General features: G+C 45.5%; 1 protein-coding gene across 1 annotated transcript in view; it reads right to left on the bottom strand.

Moving 5' to 3' along the window:
• The window catches only part of LOC130125987 (ryanodine receptor 3-like), a 158721-nt gene that overhangs the window by 46589 nt on the left and 99343 nt on the right, over positions 1-12789 (bottom strand). The window contains exons 42-50 of the mRNA XM_056295363.1: positions 11058-11331; positions 9858-9972; positions 7868-8000; positions 6577-6680; positions 4645-4780; positions 3860-4046; positions 3589-3697; positions 3363-3483; positions 2533-2702 (exon numbers count right to left, since the gene is read on the bottom strand). Coding sequence (XP_056151338.1) covers positions 2533-2702; positions 3363-3483; positions 3589-3697; positions 3860-4046; positions 4645-4780; positions 6577-6680; positions 7868-8000; positions 9858-9972; positions 11058-11331 — 1349 coding nt within the window. The remainder of the gene's footprint in view (positions 1-2532; positions 2703-3362; positions 3484-3588; positions 3698-3859; positions 4047-4644; positions 4781-6576; positions 6681-7867; positions 8001-9857; positions 9973-11057; positions 11332-12789) is intronic.

Below are 12789 nucleotides of genomic sequence, written 5' to 3'. Positions count from 1 at the left end.
TTCTGCACCGGCCGGCGTCGTGCTGCATTTGAATCAGGCAACTTCTGACTTGCCGATAGATGAACTGAGTTTTGGCGTGTAACCCTGAATGATTCTCACGGTGGCTCGGTGTTCTGTTTTGTCTGACATCACTAAGCACCAATGGCGGCTGACGGGCTATTCTTAGCTGTCGTCACATTAACACTGCTGGCTGGTGCATAAAGGCTTGCCTCGGGGACCTCCAGAACAGACTAACAGGGATTTTCCAGCCGTCTCTCCTTGCTTCTTATTACCTCACTAGAGGTTAACTTCCGCTAACACACAACATAAACATACACACACACACACACAAACACACACACAAAACCAACATGTACACACATTCAGGTCATAAACTTCCAACGCTAGATTGGATGAGTCCACTATTCCCACAAGCTTTGACTACATTAAAAACCCTTTTTTGGGGGGGGGGTCCCCTTTTTCTCCCCAATTGTATCCGGCCAATCACCCCGTTCGCTGAGCCATCCTGGTCACTGCTCCACCTCCTCTGCCGATCCAGGGAGGGCTGCAGACTACCACATATCCCCTCTGATACATGTGGAGTTACCAGCCACTTCTTTTCACCTGACAGTGAGGCGTTTCACCAGGGGGACGTAGTGCGTGGGAGGATCACGCTATTCCCCCCAAGTTCCCCCTCCACCCTGAACAGGAGCCCCAACTGACCATAGGAGGCGCTAGTGCAGCAACCAGGACATATACCCACATCCGGCTTCCCATCCACAGACACGGCCAGTTGTGTCTGTAGGGACACCCGACCAAGCCGGTGGTAACCTGGGGATTCAAACCGGCGATCCCCGTGTTGGTAGGCAACGGAATAGACCGCTACGCTACCCAGACGCCCCTCGATTTCAAAGTTGGTCTGAAATTTACTTCAACTCCTTAAATATTAAGGATAAAACGTTGTTGTTGATAAGTGTGAGGAAAATTAATTTCATTAATTAAGTTAATCCAACATCACCAGGGGTTCAGTAAAGCACCGATATAACATATTATGTGTAGCAGCCATGAAGCAGGAGACGAAGTCATGATCGAACCAAAGACCATCATCGATAATAAAGTGAAAATCAACTGTAGAGGACACACTAGAAATCGAAAGAACTTATGAAATATGAAATTAGGATGCAGAATTGAAAAGAAAATGAGGTAAATGGCTTAACTACCAAGATTAAAGAAATAAACATTGTCAGCTCAATAAAAAAAAAAATTGGAAAGCAGAAATATGAACCTATTTCTTTTATTTATTTATTTAATATTTATTCATTTATTTAGTCTGTTATTTTTTGCCTTTTAGACTCATTATATTTGCCGGAGCAATATTTGTTGTTTTTATATATTAGAATGTCATATTGTTTGTGGCAAAAAATACTGTAATTATCTTTCCAGAAAGTTGAATCAGTTCATCTGGACACAATGTTTATTGAGAGAGAAACGTTTCATCACTCATCTAAGTGACCTCTTCAGTCTCACTTACTGCAGGTATCCCCACCCTTATAAACAGTACAGTGGCCCAACGACCAAAACCAACGATCGGTTTCATATGTAAATATTGTTTCATATGGTTTCATATGCAAATTACTGTGACTGTTAATTTGAGTTATAATGGCCATGTGTACTACCCACAGAGGACTGGGGAATAGTTGCAATCACAGCATTGTAAGATGCTGAGATTCCCCTCCTGGATCACCACCTTGCTGCGGTGGAGAAGCTTGCGTGTATCAATGATTCCAAGAGCTATGCCATCCAGAGCTTGGCTCCTGCTAGGGTCACCCAAAGTGGATAGGTCAAGAGGGAGGTTCCAGACAAAGCGCGATCCAACAAAGATCTCAATGACGGAACTGGCGGAAGATGCCTCCAGGTCACAATGGCAGTGAAGGTGGATGAAGGCTGCAACAGAGGGTAGTCCCCAATTGTCTTGGTTCTCCATGCCATTGGACTCTGGCCACCCCCTGCCAAGGACCGTGTGGTGGCTGCAGGCACATCAGCCACTCCACATAAAAAGCTGTCACACGCAGGTGTCCCCCTGTTATGCAGCTCCAGGATCGGCCTCTACGCTCATCTGAGGACCCAGAGGGACACAGAGGGTGGACGATCATACTCAACCCCGAGTGACCACCGATGATGATGATTGTAAGATGGTGACAGATGTACTCATAGCCCCCCCTTCGGTTCAGGGATGGTCCTTCCCTCTCTCCTTCGCCGTTCCCTCTTCACGTAGATGCAATTATCTTGAAACTGAATTTTATGGTGCAAATGCTAATATATACTGCAATAAAGTACAAGAAAAAAGTGTGATATAAAGGAAGAAATTCCGACTCAATAAAATGTCGCATAAGTTGACTGAACAGAGATCTGAACAGGAGCTTAATGAAGGTTTCTTCATTAACTATAAAAAGTTGTCCGATAATATTGATCTTGGGACTCTGTAATGAAAGTAACATTAAGGAAGCAGCCCATTCAATTAATTTTGACCTCGGTACCGCTCGTTCCACCTACCGTGTCCAGTGAAGCAGAGGCCCTCAGGTCCAGCAGAAAGCCCACCTCCAGCAGGTGTAGAAGGAAGCTCTGGTCCTCAATACCATACACCCTGTCCAAAAACAGCACCATGGGGGCCTTGTGGTCTGGACAGAAATTGGCTGACATGTCTGGCTCAGTCACCGACCCATCTAGGAGTGGTGGACCGAGAGAGGAAGACACAAAGTAGATAACAAAACAGAAGGAAACAATAAGCTGAAATAGTTAATAGGGATAATAACACTTATTTTTCAACATAAGCACAAATTGATTCCACCGTTGTTACCAGTCTAATCCTCACAGCTGTGAAGCAAGGGAATCCAGTCAGAATAGCCTAGAGATAATGACAAGTCCTTTTGGATTAAGAGCGCCATGCGTATTCATTAGGTAGTGCTCAACTTGTGGATGAGAGTTTTCTGGTGGAGTCATGGTTCACTGCCTCTGCTCCAGGCTTGTAGTCACGGGTTTGTGCTGCAGGCAGCGCTCGCGGCAGCGAATTTAAGAGGCGAGTGTCACCGTGCTTATGCAGATCAATCAACAGAGCAAAACTGCCTGCTACGGAGATGATCTGACTCGCTCAGCGCTACGGGAGTGAGCAGTAAAACGCTCCGCTGATGAGGCATGAAGCGGCAAGATGAATTCAATAACCTTCCGCCTGACTTTGAATGTTCACAGTTTGGTAGCGGTTGTGCTTTGAGGTTGATGTCCTGCTGCATTGAACAAATAAATGCAAAATGGCCCCCTGATGGATTGATGAACACTAATTGTGTGCCATCATGTGTAAACAGAGCAAGGAAATCCTAGACGAGTACCTTTGTTGATGATTGGCATTCTCAGGGGTATGCTGATGATGCCAACTAGGTCCTCAGTGGGCACCAGGGAGCGCAGGATGGCACGGATTCGCAGGGCTTCTCCTTTCCCCTTGTTTATCAGCTGAGCGGCACCAAAGGAAGTGATTGGAAAGAAGCGTGGGATCAGGATGAGGAGAGCAGCAAAACAAAATGAAATGAATCTAAATTATAAGGCACTAATACGTACGTGCATCTCCGGGGCACAGCGTCCCAACAGGTCAATGAGGGCAGAGTAGAAGGACATGATGGCATTACCCATGTGGACTACCTCCTCCTCGTCATCACCATCAGCAGACCTGTTGACGCAACCACAGATGCAGTTTTCAAATTACCCCTTGGTGTTGACATTACAGCGGGAGATAATACAGTAACAACCCACATGGAAGCTAGTTGGTGTTTTTCTAAAAAAATAAGTTCCAACAATTGCTTCATAAGCTGTTCCTTCTTTTGAGACTTACGCGTCTGAGCTGACTCCCTGCACAGAGCCTGGCAGGTCCAGAGCTGGAGTCTCTGAAATCTTGATGGCCTCCTTCATGGCTGCCAGCAAGCCGTTCCCCCCCTCTCCCCTCAGGGCAGGGCCAAAACATTCAGGACGACGGATCAGCAGCTTGACCACCACACTGGAGTTCTCCTCCACACTCTCCCCTGGAACACACACACACACATGCACACAAAATCATGTGGGTGGATGTGGATGAATACATGCAAGAATATATATATATACATATGCATTGTTAATATCTGTTATATAAGATAACACATTTCTAATGAAACACTCGAAGCAATGGGCATAAAACGGGCATGCGGGTCATCTAACACATTGCCACCTCACAGTCAGGGAGCAAAATAATTACTTGCAGAGTCTTTCGGCCAGGGATTTTTTCACATTTCCAAAATATGAACAAAGGGCCAGACTTCCCCATAGGGCCCAACAAGTCCTAAGCCTGAGGCTAAAGCTCTGGGCAGACTTGGAAGGATGAAAGAGGGTTTTTCAATTTGTCTCGACCTATGCTGGCCAATAATTAGCCTGACACGTGGTATACTTTTCCTTAATGTGTCGAGTGAGTGAGTGAGTGAGTGAGTGAGTGAGTGAGTGAGTGAGAGAGAGAGAGAGAGAGAGAGAGAGAGAGAGAGAGAGAGAGAGAGAGAGAGAGAGAGAGAGAGAGAGAGAGAGAGAGAGAGAGAGAGAGAGAGAGAGAGAGAGAGAGAGAGAGAGAGAGCGAAAGAGAGAGACTAGTCATACCGTTAACGAACACAGCGAAGCGTAGAAAGGAGAGGTAACGTTCTCCCTCGATGGGGTTCCAGCCGATGTCTGGGTATCCTTTAGCGAGGAGCATGGGACAACTCTGGAGGCCACAGCCTGCCAAGTAGGTCACCACCTATAGGTAGATGAAATCACATCAATGCTAAATATGCATTCAGCTCTGATTTACACGTCGGTTAGGGCTCAACAGTGAATCATTTCAGAATCGACACTGCAATATACACAATGTAAGGCATATTCAGGAATCAGGAACATTTATTTGTCATTTCATGCACTTGCGTACATGAAATGAAATGAAATATCATCTCCCCCAGCCCACAGCAGTGCAACACAAAGACAAAAACACATCCAAACTACAAGAACACATATATCCAAATTATAAAAAAAAAACTACAAAAACACATATATCGGACATATCAACAAAAAAAAAGTTTCACTGTCCAAGAGAGCGAACGCCAGGATGACTGTCAGAACTGCCGATTTGCATGGGCTAGCAGTTAGCTTAGCCTGCCCCGGTTCCACGTCCTGTCAGACTGCCCTCGGTGCTTCCCCCTCGGGTGCAGCTCCGGGCAGAGCCGTGGTCCATGGGCCCACTGGACGCACCAGACCAGGCTCCCCCAGCCATTCCAATGCCAGTTCTCTCAGCCAGACACCCTCGACACACCTCTCCGCACTCCACACGATGACATCAAAAACACAGTCAACGTTAGGCAAGGCCGCTGGAAGACCACCCTCGGTGTTATCGGAACTGCCGGTCTGCATGGGCTAGCAGTTAGCTTAGCCTGCCCCGCTTCCACATCCTGTCAAACTCCCCTCGGTGTATCCTCTTCAGGCACAGCTACAGGCAGGGCCGTGGCCCCTGGGCCCACCGGACACAGCAGACCAGGTTCCCCTGGCCAATCCAATGCTGGCTCTCCCAGCCAGACACCTTCAACACACCTCCTCGCACTCCACACGATGACACCAAAAACACAGTCAACGCTAGGCGAGGCCGCCACCAGACTGCCCTCGGTGTTATCGGAACTGCCGGTCTGTATGGGCTAGCAGTTAGCTTAGCCTGCCTTGCTTCTGGGTCCTGTCAGACCGCCCTCGGTGTTTCCTCTTCGAGCACAGCTCCAGGCAGGACCGTGGTCCCTGGGCCCACAGGATGAAGCAGACCAAGCTCTCCCAGCCGATCCAGCGCCAGCTCTCCCAGCCATCAAACGAAGACACAAACCTCAACGCAGATATGGACAAAGACACTGCATGGACAGTACTGGGTGAGGCTGCCACAAATGTAAGTTTGCGCCACCACCTTCCCACATGGTTACTGGGTGAGGCCGCTGCAAATGTGAATTGGCGCCATCTTCCCACAGGAAGTGGAGGTGGGCCCATTAACATGACATAACATGACAAATGGGCCCATTAGTCATGTTTGACTAGAACTCTTATTGCGTGACAAAAACAAATCTATCAAGGTGGCTTTTTATGACTACACTTGTAGAAATAAATCTGACAAATAATGGTCTGATCTGATGATTTGGTGGATGACGTATTTCTCTAAAATCACCCCAATAGTTTGCCATGAAGGTCATACAAGGTCATACATATCGGTAAATAGACTATTATTTCCCATGTTGACCCAGAATGGTCTCTGGGAGTGGACATATTTTGTGAATTTATGAATCTCTTTTCATTCTTTAATATTACTATATATATATGTAAATGAAAATATGATAATAATAATAATAATAATGGATTACATTTATATAACGCTTTATCTAGACACCCAAAGTGCTTCACATTGAATTCCGCTCAGCCCCAGCGTAGATGGAGCACTTAAAATGTTAGCTGAATCAGACTCTGAATCAACCAGACATTGTGGGCTCTTAAACTCACAGCAGCAGGACAAAAGTTAAGGTGAAATCCTACCTTGTCTAGGTCAGGTTCTTCCAGGGCCAAAGCCAGGCCGTTGTTGTCCATGACTGAAGAGGCAGCCACATCTAGAGGCGTGGATCCTCTCATCGATGGAGAAGCTGCAACCCAAACAGCTCAACTCAGTTTCTGTCTACTTTAATATCTAATTTTTTATCGTATATACTGACATTTACACTTGTTTTTATAGTACAGCCAAACTGAAAAAAACTGGTGAGATGATTCTGTTTTAAACCAAAACTCAAAACGTAGTGAATATTTCAAACAGTGAGGGAAACCTCTGCAAAACAACAGGGGGCAGTGTTTCTGTTCATTCTGATGGCTCTGCCTAGCTGCTAATGTGCCAACAGCTGGGTGTAAAGCAAAGTTTCCGCAAATGCTTTGGAGAGCTTATCATACTGGTGTTATGTTACACAGGGTTCAGGGCAGCTTATGGAGGACTTTTACTCTGCCTCTGTAGATGTAAGTGTGTAGTCAGTGACATGTATGTATACTGTTGGGGAAAACGCTCTTTTTGTTTTTTCGGGGGGGGGGGGTCAAATTATGAAGGTTTATATGTACACTATATCACTAAGCAGAATCAAATGATTTCGTGATTGATTTCACCCTTTTCTTTTGAGCAATCTGCAGTATGTGCAGGGACTTGTGTGTGTGTGTGTGTGTGTGTGTGTATGAATTCAGATGAGACACATTCTCTCCCCAGCAGGGTGCCACCGAGACAGTGGCATCACCATCTTCTGATGGAATTAGAGATGAGTCACCCTCTCCACACACACACACACACACACACACACACACACACACACACACACACACACACACACACACACACACACACACACACACACACACACACACACACACACACACACACACACACAGATGCTCACCTCTTCTGAGGCGCGAGGCTAACATATGCAGGAGCAGTGCTCAATATCTACCATTGTGGGGCCAATGGGATGTAGTTGCCACCCGTATTAATAAGAACACGGTAAAAAAAATATTCAGCATCCTCCCTTTGTACATCCCATTGCAAGTTTCTAAAACATACATGGCCCTTTGTGTCCGTCGGACCGTCGTACAGGGGTTCACAATAGAACATGATAGCCATCGTGTGGTGAAACTATCACACTACATATACAATCAACATGTTTACTTACTTTTTTGGCTATCATTTGATTGCTGACTGTATTATATGGAGATTTTTGTCAGTAATCCTTGGGCCAGCATGCTGGATAATGCTGACAGTAGAACAGAAAGAGAGGTGAGGGGCTGTGGCCATACCTACCCAGGCCCACACTGCTGTTCTCCAGGAGGTAGCTAAGATGGTCAAACATGGCCTTCTGGTTCTGACGGCTGATCCGGCAGAAATAGCACAGAAAACGACAGCAGCTGGCCACCATCTTGGGGAAGGCGATTTCCTGCAGGAACATACAAATAGTCACAGGTAAGTGAAACCGTTCTCTCCTTGGCTGTCTGCTACGGAAGGGAAGAGAGAGGGGAAAACGTAAGAAAGCAAGGAAGAGAAAAGGAAAGATAAAAAGAAAAACACAAAGAAGATGCAGTTTTTTTAACTACTACTACTACTTTCAGCTGCTCCCGTTAGGGGTTGCCATCTGTTTCCATCTCTTCCTGTCCTCTGTCATGCCAGTCACCTGCATGTCTTCCCTCACCACATCCGTAAACCTCCTCTTTTCCTCTTCCCTGGCAGCTCCATCTTCAGTGTCCTTCTCCCAATATAACCAGCATCTCTCCTCCACACATGTCCAAACCATCTCAATTTTCCCTCTCTTTCTTTGTCTCCAAACCATCCAACCTGAGCTGTCCCTCTAATATACTCATTCCTAATCCTGTCCATCTTCGTCACTCCCAATAAAAATCTTAGCATCTTCAACTCTGCCACCTCCAGCTTCACCTCCTGTCTTTTCGTCAGTGCCGCCATCTCCAAACCATATAACAGAGCTGGTCTCACAACCATCTTGTAAACCTTCCCTTTTAACTCTTGCTGGTACCCTTCTGTCACAAATCACTCCTGAAACTCTTCTCCACCCTGCCTGCACACTCTTCTTCAGTTTTTTTCTTCTTCAGTTTCTCTTCTGCAGCTTTTTTTTTAACAAAAAGCTTATACAAAAGAAAATGTAAAAATGTAGGTAAGTATTTTATAAACTGAGGCGCAAGGATACTTAGACAAGGGAAGAGACTACAGTTTTCCCACTGGCCGTTGCTCTTTCAAAACGAATTGGCACTAACAGTTTTCTATTACGTCATCAGCTGTTCATGGAACCGATGTCAAAATAACTGCTCCCCCCCCCCTTTCTCCCAAATCAATTTTTTTTTGCCCAATTACCCCACTCTTCCGAGCCGTCCCGGTCACTGGTCCACCCCGTCAGCTGATCCGGGGAGGGCTGCAGACTACCACATGCCTCCTCTAATACATGTGGAGTCACCAGTCGCTTCTTTTCACCTGACAGTGAGGAGTTTCCCCAGAGGGACGTAGCACATGAGAGGATCTCGCTATTCCCCCCAATCCCCCTCCCCCCCGGACAGGCACCCTGACCGACCAGAGGAGGTGCTAGTGCAGCGACCAGGACATATACCTGCATCCAGCTTCTCACCCGCAGACACGGCCAGTAGTGTCTGTAGGGATGCCCGACCAAGCCGGAGGTAACACGGGGATTCGAACCGCCGATACCCATGTTGGTAGGCAACGGAATAGACCGCCAAGCCACCCAGACACCCAAAACAACCACTTTTTAAGCTTAGTTGCGCAAAAACAGCCGTTTAATAAATGTAGCGGTGGTCCAGCCATACACTAGGTTGTAACCTCATCTTGTTTATTTGGTTACACAGTTACGTCTCATAACTATCTGGCTTCTTATCGGCTTGTTGCTTTACATTCCATTGTGCATCTCCTTTCATAATTAATGTCTAAAAAGACCTGAACCCTTCACACACAGACAGCCAGCCAGCAACATTCTGCCCTTTCCACCCTCCATCCCAGACTCTGATGCTGTCAGCCAGAGGAGAAGGCCCACCTACCGGGACCACGTCTTCATCAGAGCACACAAACCCGGCAACACCATCTGTATGCAAATGCTCGAGAAAAAAACAGGGCCATACAAGTAGTCACTTTTTTTTCTCCAATAAACATCAGGTCTGGTAAAACAGCACTGAGACAGCATTTCTCCAAACCACCAACATCTTCAACATGCCAGTTAAGGCGACATCATGCTAACACACACTGATAAATACTTTGTACACATGGAAGTTTGCAGTACCTGTGACTTGTCCCCACCCAACACATTGACCATCACTTCCATGACAGTCTCATGCATGCCGAGCACTCTCATCAGATTGGGGTGCTGATAGAAGACCTTGTTGTTCATGATGTCACTGAAAGGGGAGTAAAGGTAAAGAAACACATCGTAGATTGTCACTTTATCTTTTTTTTTCTTTGTTTGATTTTTCTCCCCAATTGTACTTGGCCAATTACCCCACTCTTCAGAGCCATCCTGGTCACTGCTCCACCCCCTCTGCCGATCCGGGGAGGGCTGCAGACTACCACATGCCTCCTCCGATACATGTGGAGTCGCCAGCCGCTTCTTTTCACCTGACAGTGAGGAGTTTCGCCAAGGGGACGTAGCGTGTGGGAGGATCACACTATTCCCCCCCAGTTCCCCCCACCCCCCCCAAAACAGGCGCTAGTGCAGCGACCAGGACACATCTCCACATCCGGCTTCCCACCCACAGACATGGCCAATTGTGTCTGTAGGGACACCTGACCAAGCAGGAGGTAACACGGGGATTCAAACCAGTGATCCCCATGTTGGTAGGCAACGGAATAGACCACCCGCCATGCTATCAGGGCACCTGACTTGTCACTTAATCTTTCTTAATGGGTCAAACACAATGCACTCGAAAACACATCTAGTCGGAATCCAAGGACTAAGACACCAAAACCTGAAATTGTTATAGGTAGCTCAATTTCTTTCCCTAGTATTCCTTGCATGTATAGTGTTATTGTATATATGTATTTATATTGATATCACTGGGCAAGACTTATGCAACTGAGATGTTATCCCTAATTAAATGTCCTTATTCAAATTTAATTATATGATGTCACCTATTCTTATGCTGCTGAGAGGAGAGGTGAAGTCATACTGTGCATAAATAAACTCTGATCTTGAATTTTTATCATTGTTCCACAGACTTCTTATATCAATAAAAGTAGGACTTTCAGATTCAAGAAACACTGGTCAGTTTTCCTACTGATGCCCCTTGTTTTTGACATTTTATGTGGTATTTGAGTTTAAATTGTCAGTCAAATGTCACGTCAGTCAAAGGTTTTGAGTTTTTCTCTTTTTTTCTTATTTGAGCTGTGAGGGCCTTAGAAAGCTAATGGCATGTATGGCAGATGAGGGATGGGCCTATGAGAGTGTATTTAGCGTCAAGTGAGCCACATGGAGGCCACCACCCACCCCAGTCCATCGATCATGAGCTTTTCCTCTTCCTTCCCCATACGCACGGACAGCAAAGACCTGATCTGACCCAGGGAGGCCAGCAGGTTGATGGTGTCCTGGACCGAGGCCGCGCTGATGGTGTAACTCTTCCTCATAGCCCGGAGCAGCTCCCCGATGCTGTCGTACTGCCTCCTTAACAGGCTGAACATCTTGCGGACCAGCTCCGGGTCCTGGATGTGACACTCCTGGGCCCAGCTCACCATGGTCTGCGAGATCAGCTCCTTCAGGTTGGCTGTGTGTGAAAATAAGGAAAACACAAAGGTCAGCAGAATTAAACTCGTTGGTTTAATGTGTCATAAGTCAGAGAGATGAGTTTGCAATAAAATGATGAACAAAGAAATTGTCTTGAAGCAGTTTGTAATGCTAATGTGTTTTCTTTCTGGCATTATTGTGCTGATGTAGATTATCATGTCTCTGATGTCCACAGAAGACACCAGTTCTTAAGATCTGTATATTAATCTGTTCTGCACGTTCACTGTTTTGTACTTTGTGAAGTTTATCTGATCTCGGTGTAATATCATCACTATTAAAACAGATAGGATAAAACACTTACAGATGATGCTATCGTTCTACTTTTTATAATATACATAGTGAAACATTTCATTAAGGTTTTCTAGTAAGTCATATTACTATGTGGGATAAAGATATAAGATGTTCCTTTACACAACATGGAGTCATTGCACATTATGCAATAGTGGTTAACTGTCTAAGGTCATCTATTTTAAGCTAATGACTCCTGGCAAGGAGCTCGGCACCTCCCACATCATATTGCTTTTAAAGATAATGAAACTAACCCGAACTTCTACTCTATTATAGTCACATCCCACACTGTGCAGCGTTCAGAGATAAGCATTATTTCTGATCACCCTGCACTTACGTTAAAGAATATAACAAAGGAGCATGAAATGAGAAATAACATAGTCCATTATTGTCCAATGATGTGCTTATAATAAGGGATAAGCAGCTGCAGATGGGTGTGTATTTGAAGCTGGGAGGGGTCTAATTTCCTACAGCAATTTGAGTTGAGTTGTGCTGAAAAAGTCTGAAGGTGAACATCACCCCCATCGGACAAAAACAAACACATCTACTCCGTGTGGATTAGAACCGCTTGTCAACATTGGGTCCAAAAGGGATTTGAGAGCTCCCTTGGAGAGCTCTGGTTATGTGAGATGTGAGTCGTTGGATGGAGTTTGTGCTTGAGACGACGCATTGGAAGGATATATACAACTGGTGAGGGGATTTGAAAAAAAAAAGTCTTTATTTAATGTGCATGAAGTGAATTTACAAAAAGGTTTGCTTGCTGGTGACTGATGATGACTAATAGAGAAGGCTAGGTGTTTGTAACAGTGCTGCATATTAAGTTTTGTAACATTTCACTACGGTGAGCCTCCCTTCGCATTCAGATAACAACATTGCCTCTTCCGGCATGTGTGGTTCAACATGACTGTCAAACACGCTAATTTATTAGCGCATAAACGAGCAGAAGCAGCATTATCACATGTGCAAAGTGGGCAAGTGCCCAGGGCTTTGTTATTTTTTCTTTTTTTTGAGTAACGCATTTTTGTTTTTAAAATATTGTAGTAAATATGATTTTGAAAATGTAGTATGATTATGAAATGTTCGAATGTTTTGTAAATTAGCCGATTAAATCAAGTAATGTCGTAATGATGTAGGTAGGCTATAGAGGTCA

The sequence above is a fragment of the Lampris incognitus genome, chromosome 16 (genome assembly GCF_029633865.1).
Source record: "Lampris incognitus isolate fLamInc1 chromosome 16, fLamInc1.hap2, whole genome shotgun sequence".
Lineage (NCBI taxonomy): Eukaryota > Metazoa > Chordata > Actinopteri > Lampriformes > Lampridae > Lampris > Lampris incognitus.
Note: the sequence above shows the minus strand (reverse complement) of the source record. Positions and strands in the feature narration are given on the sequence as shown.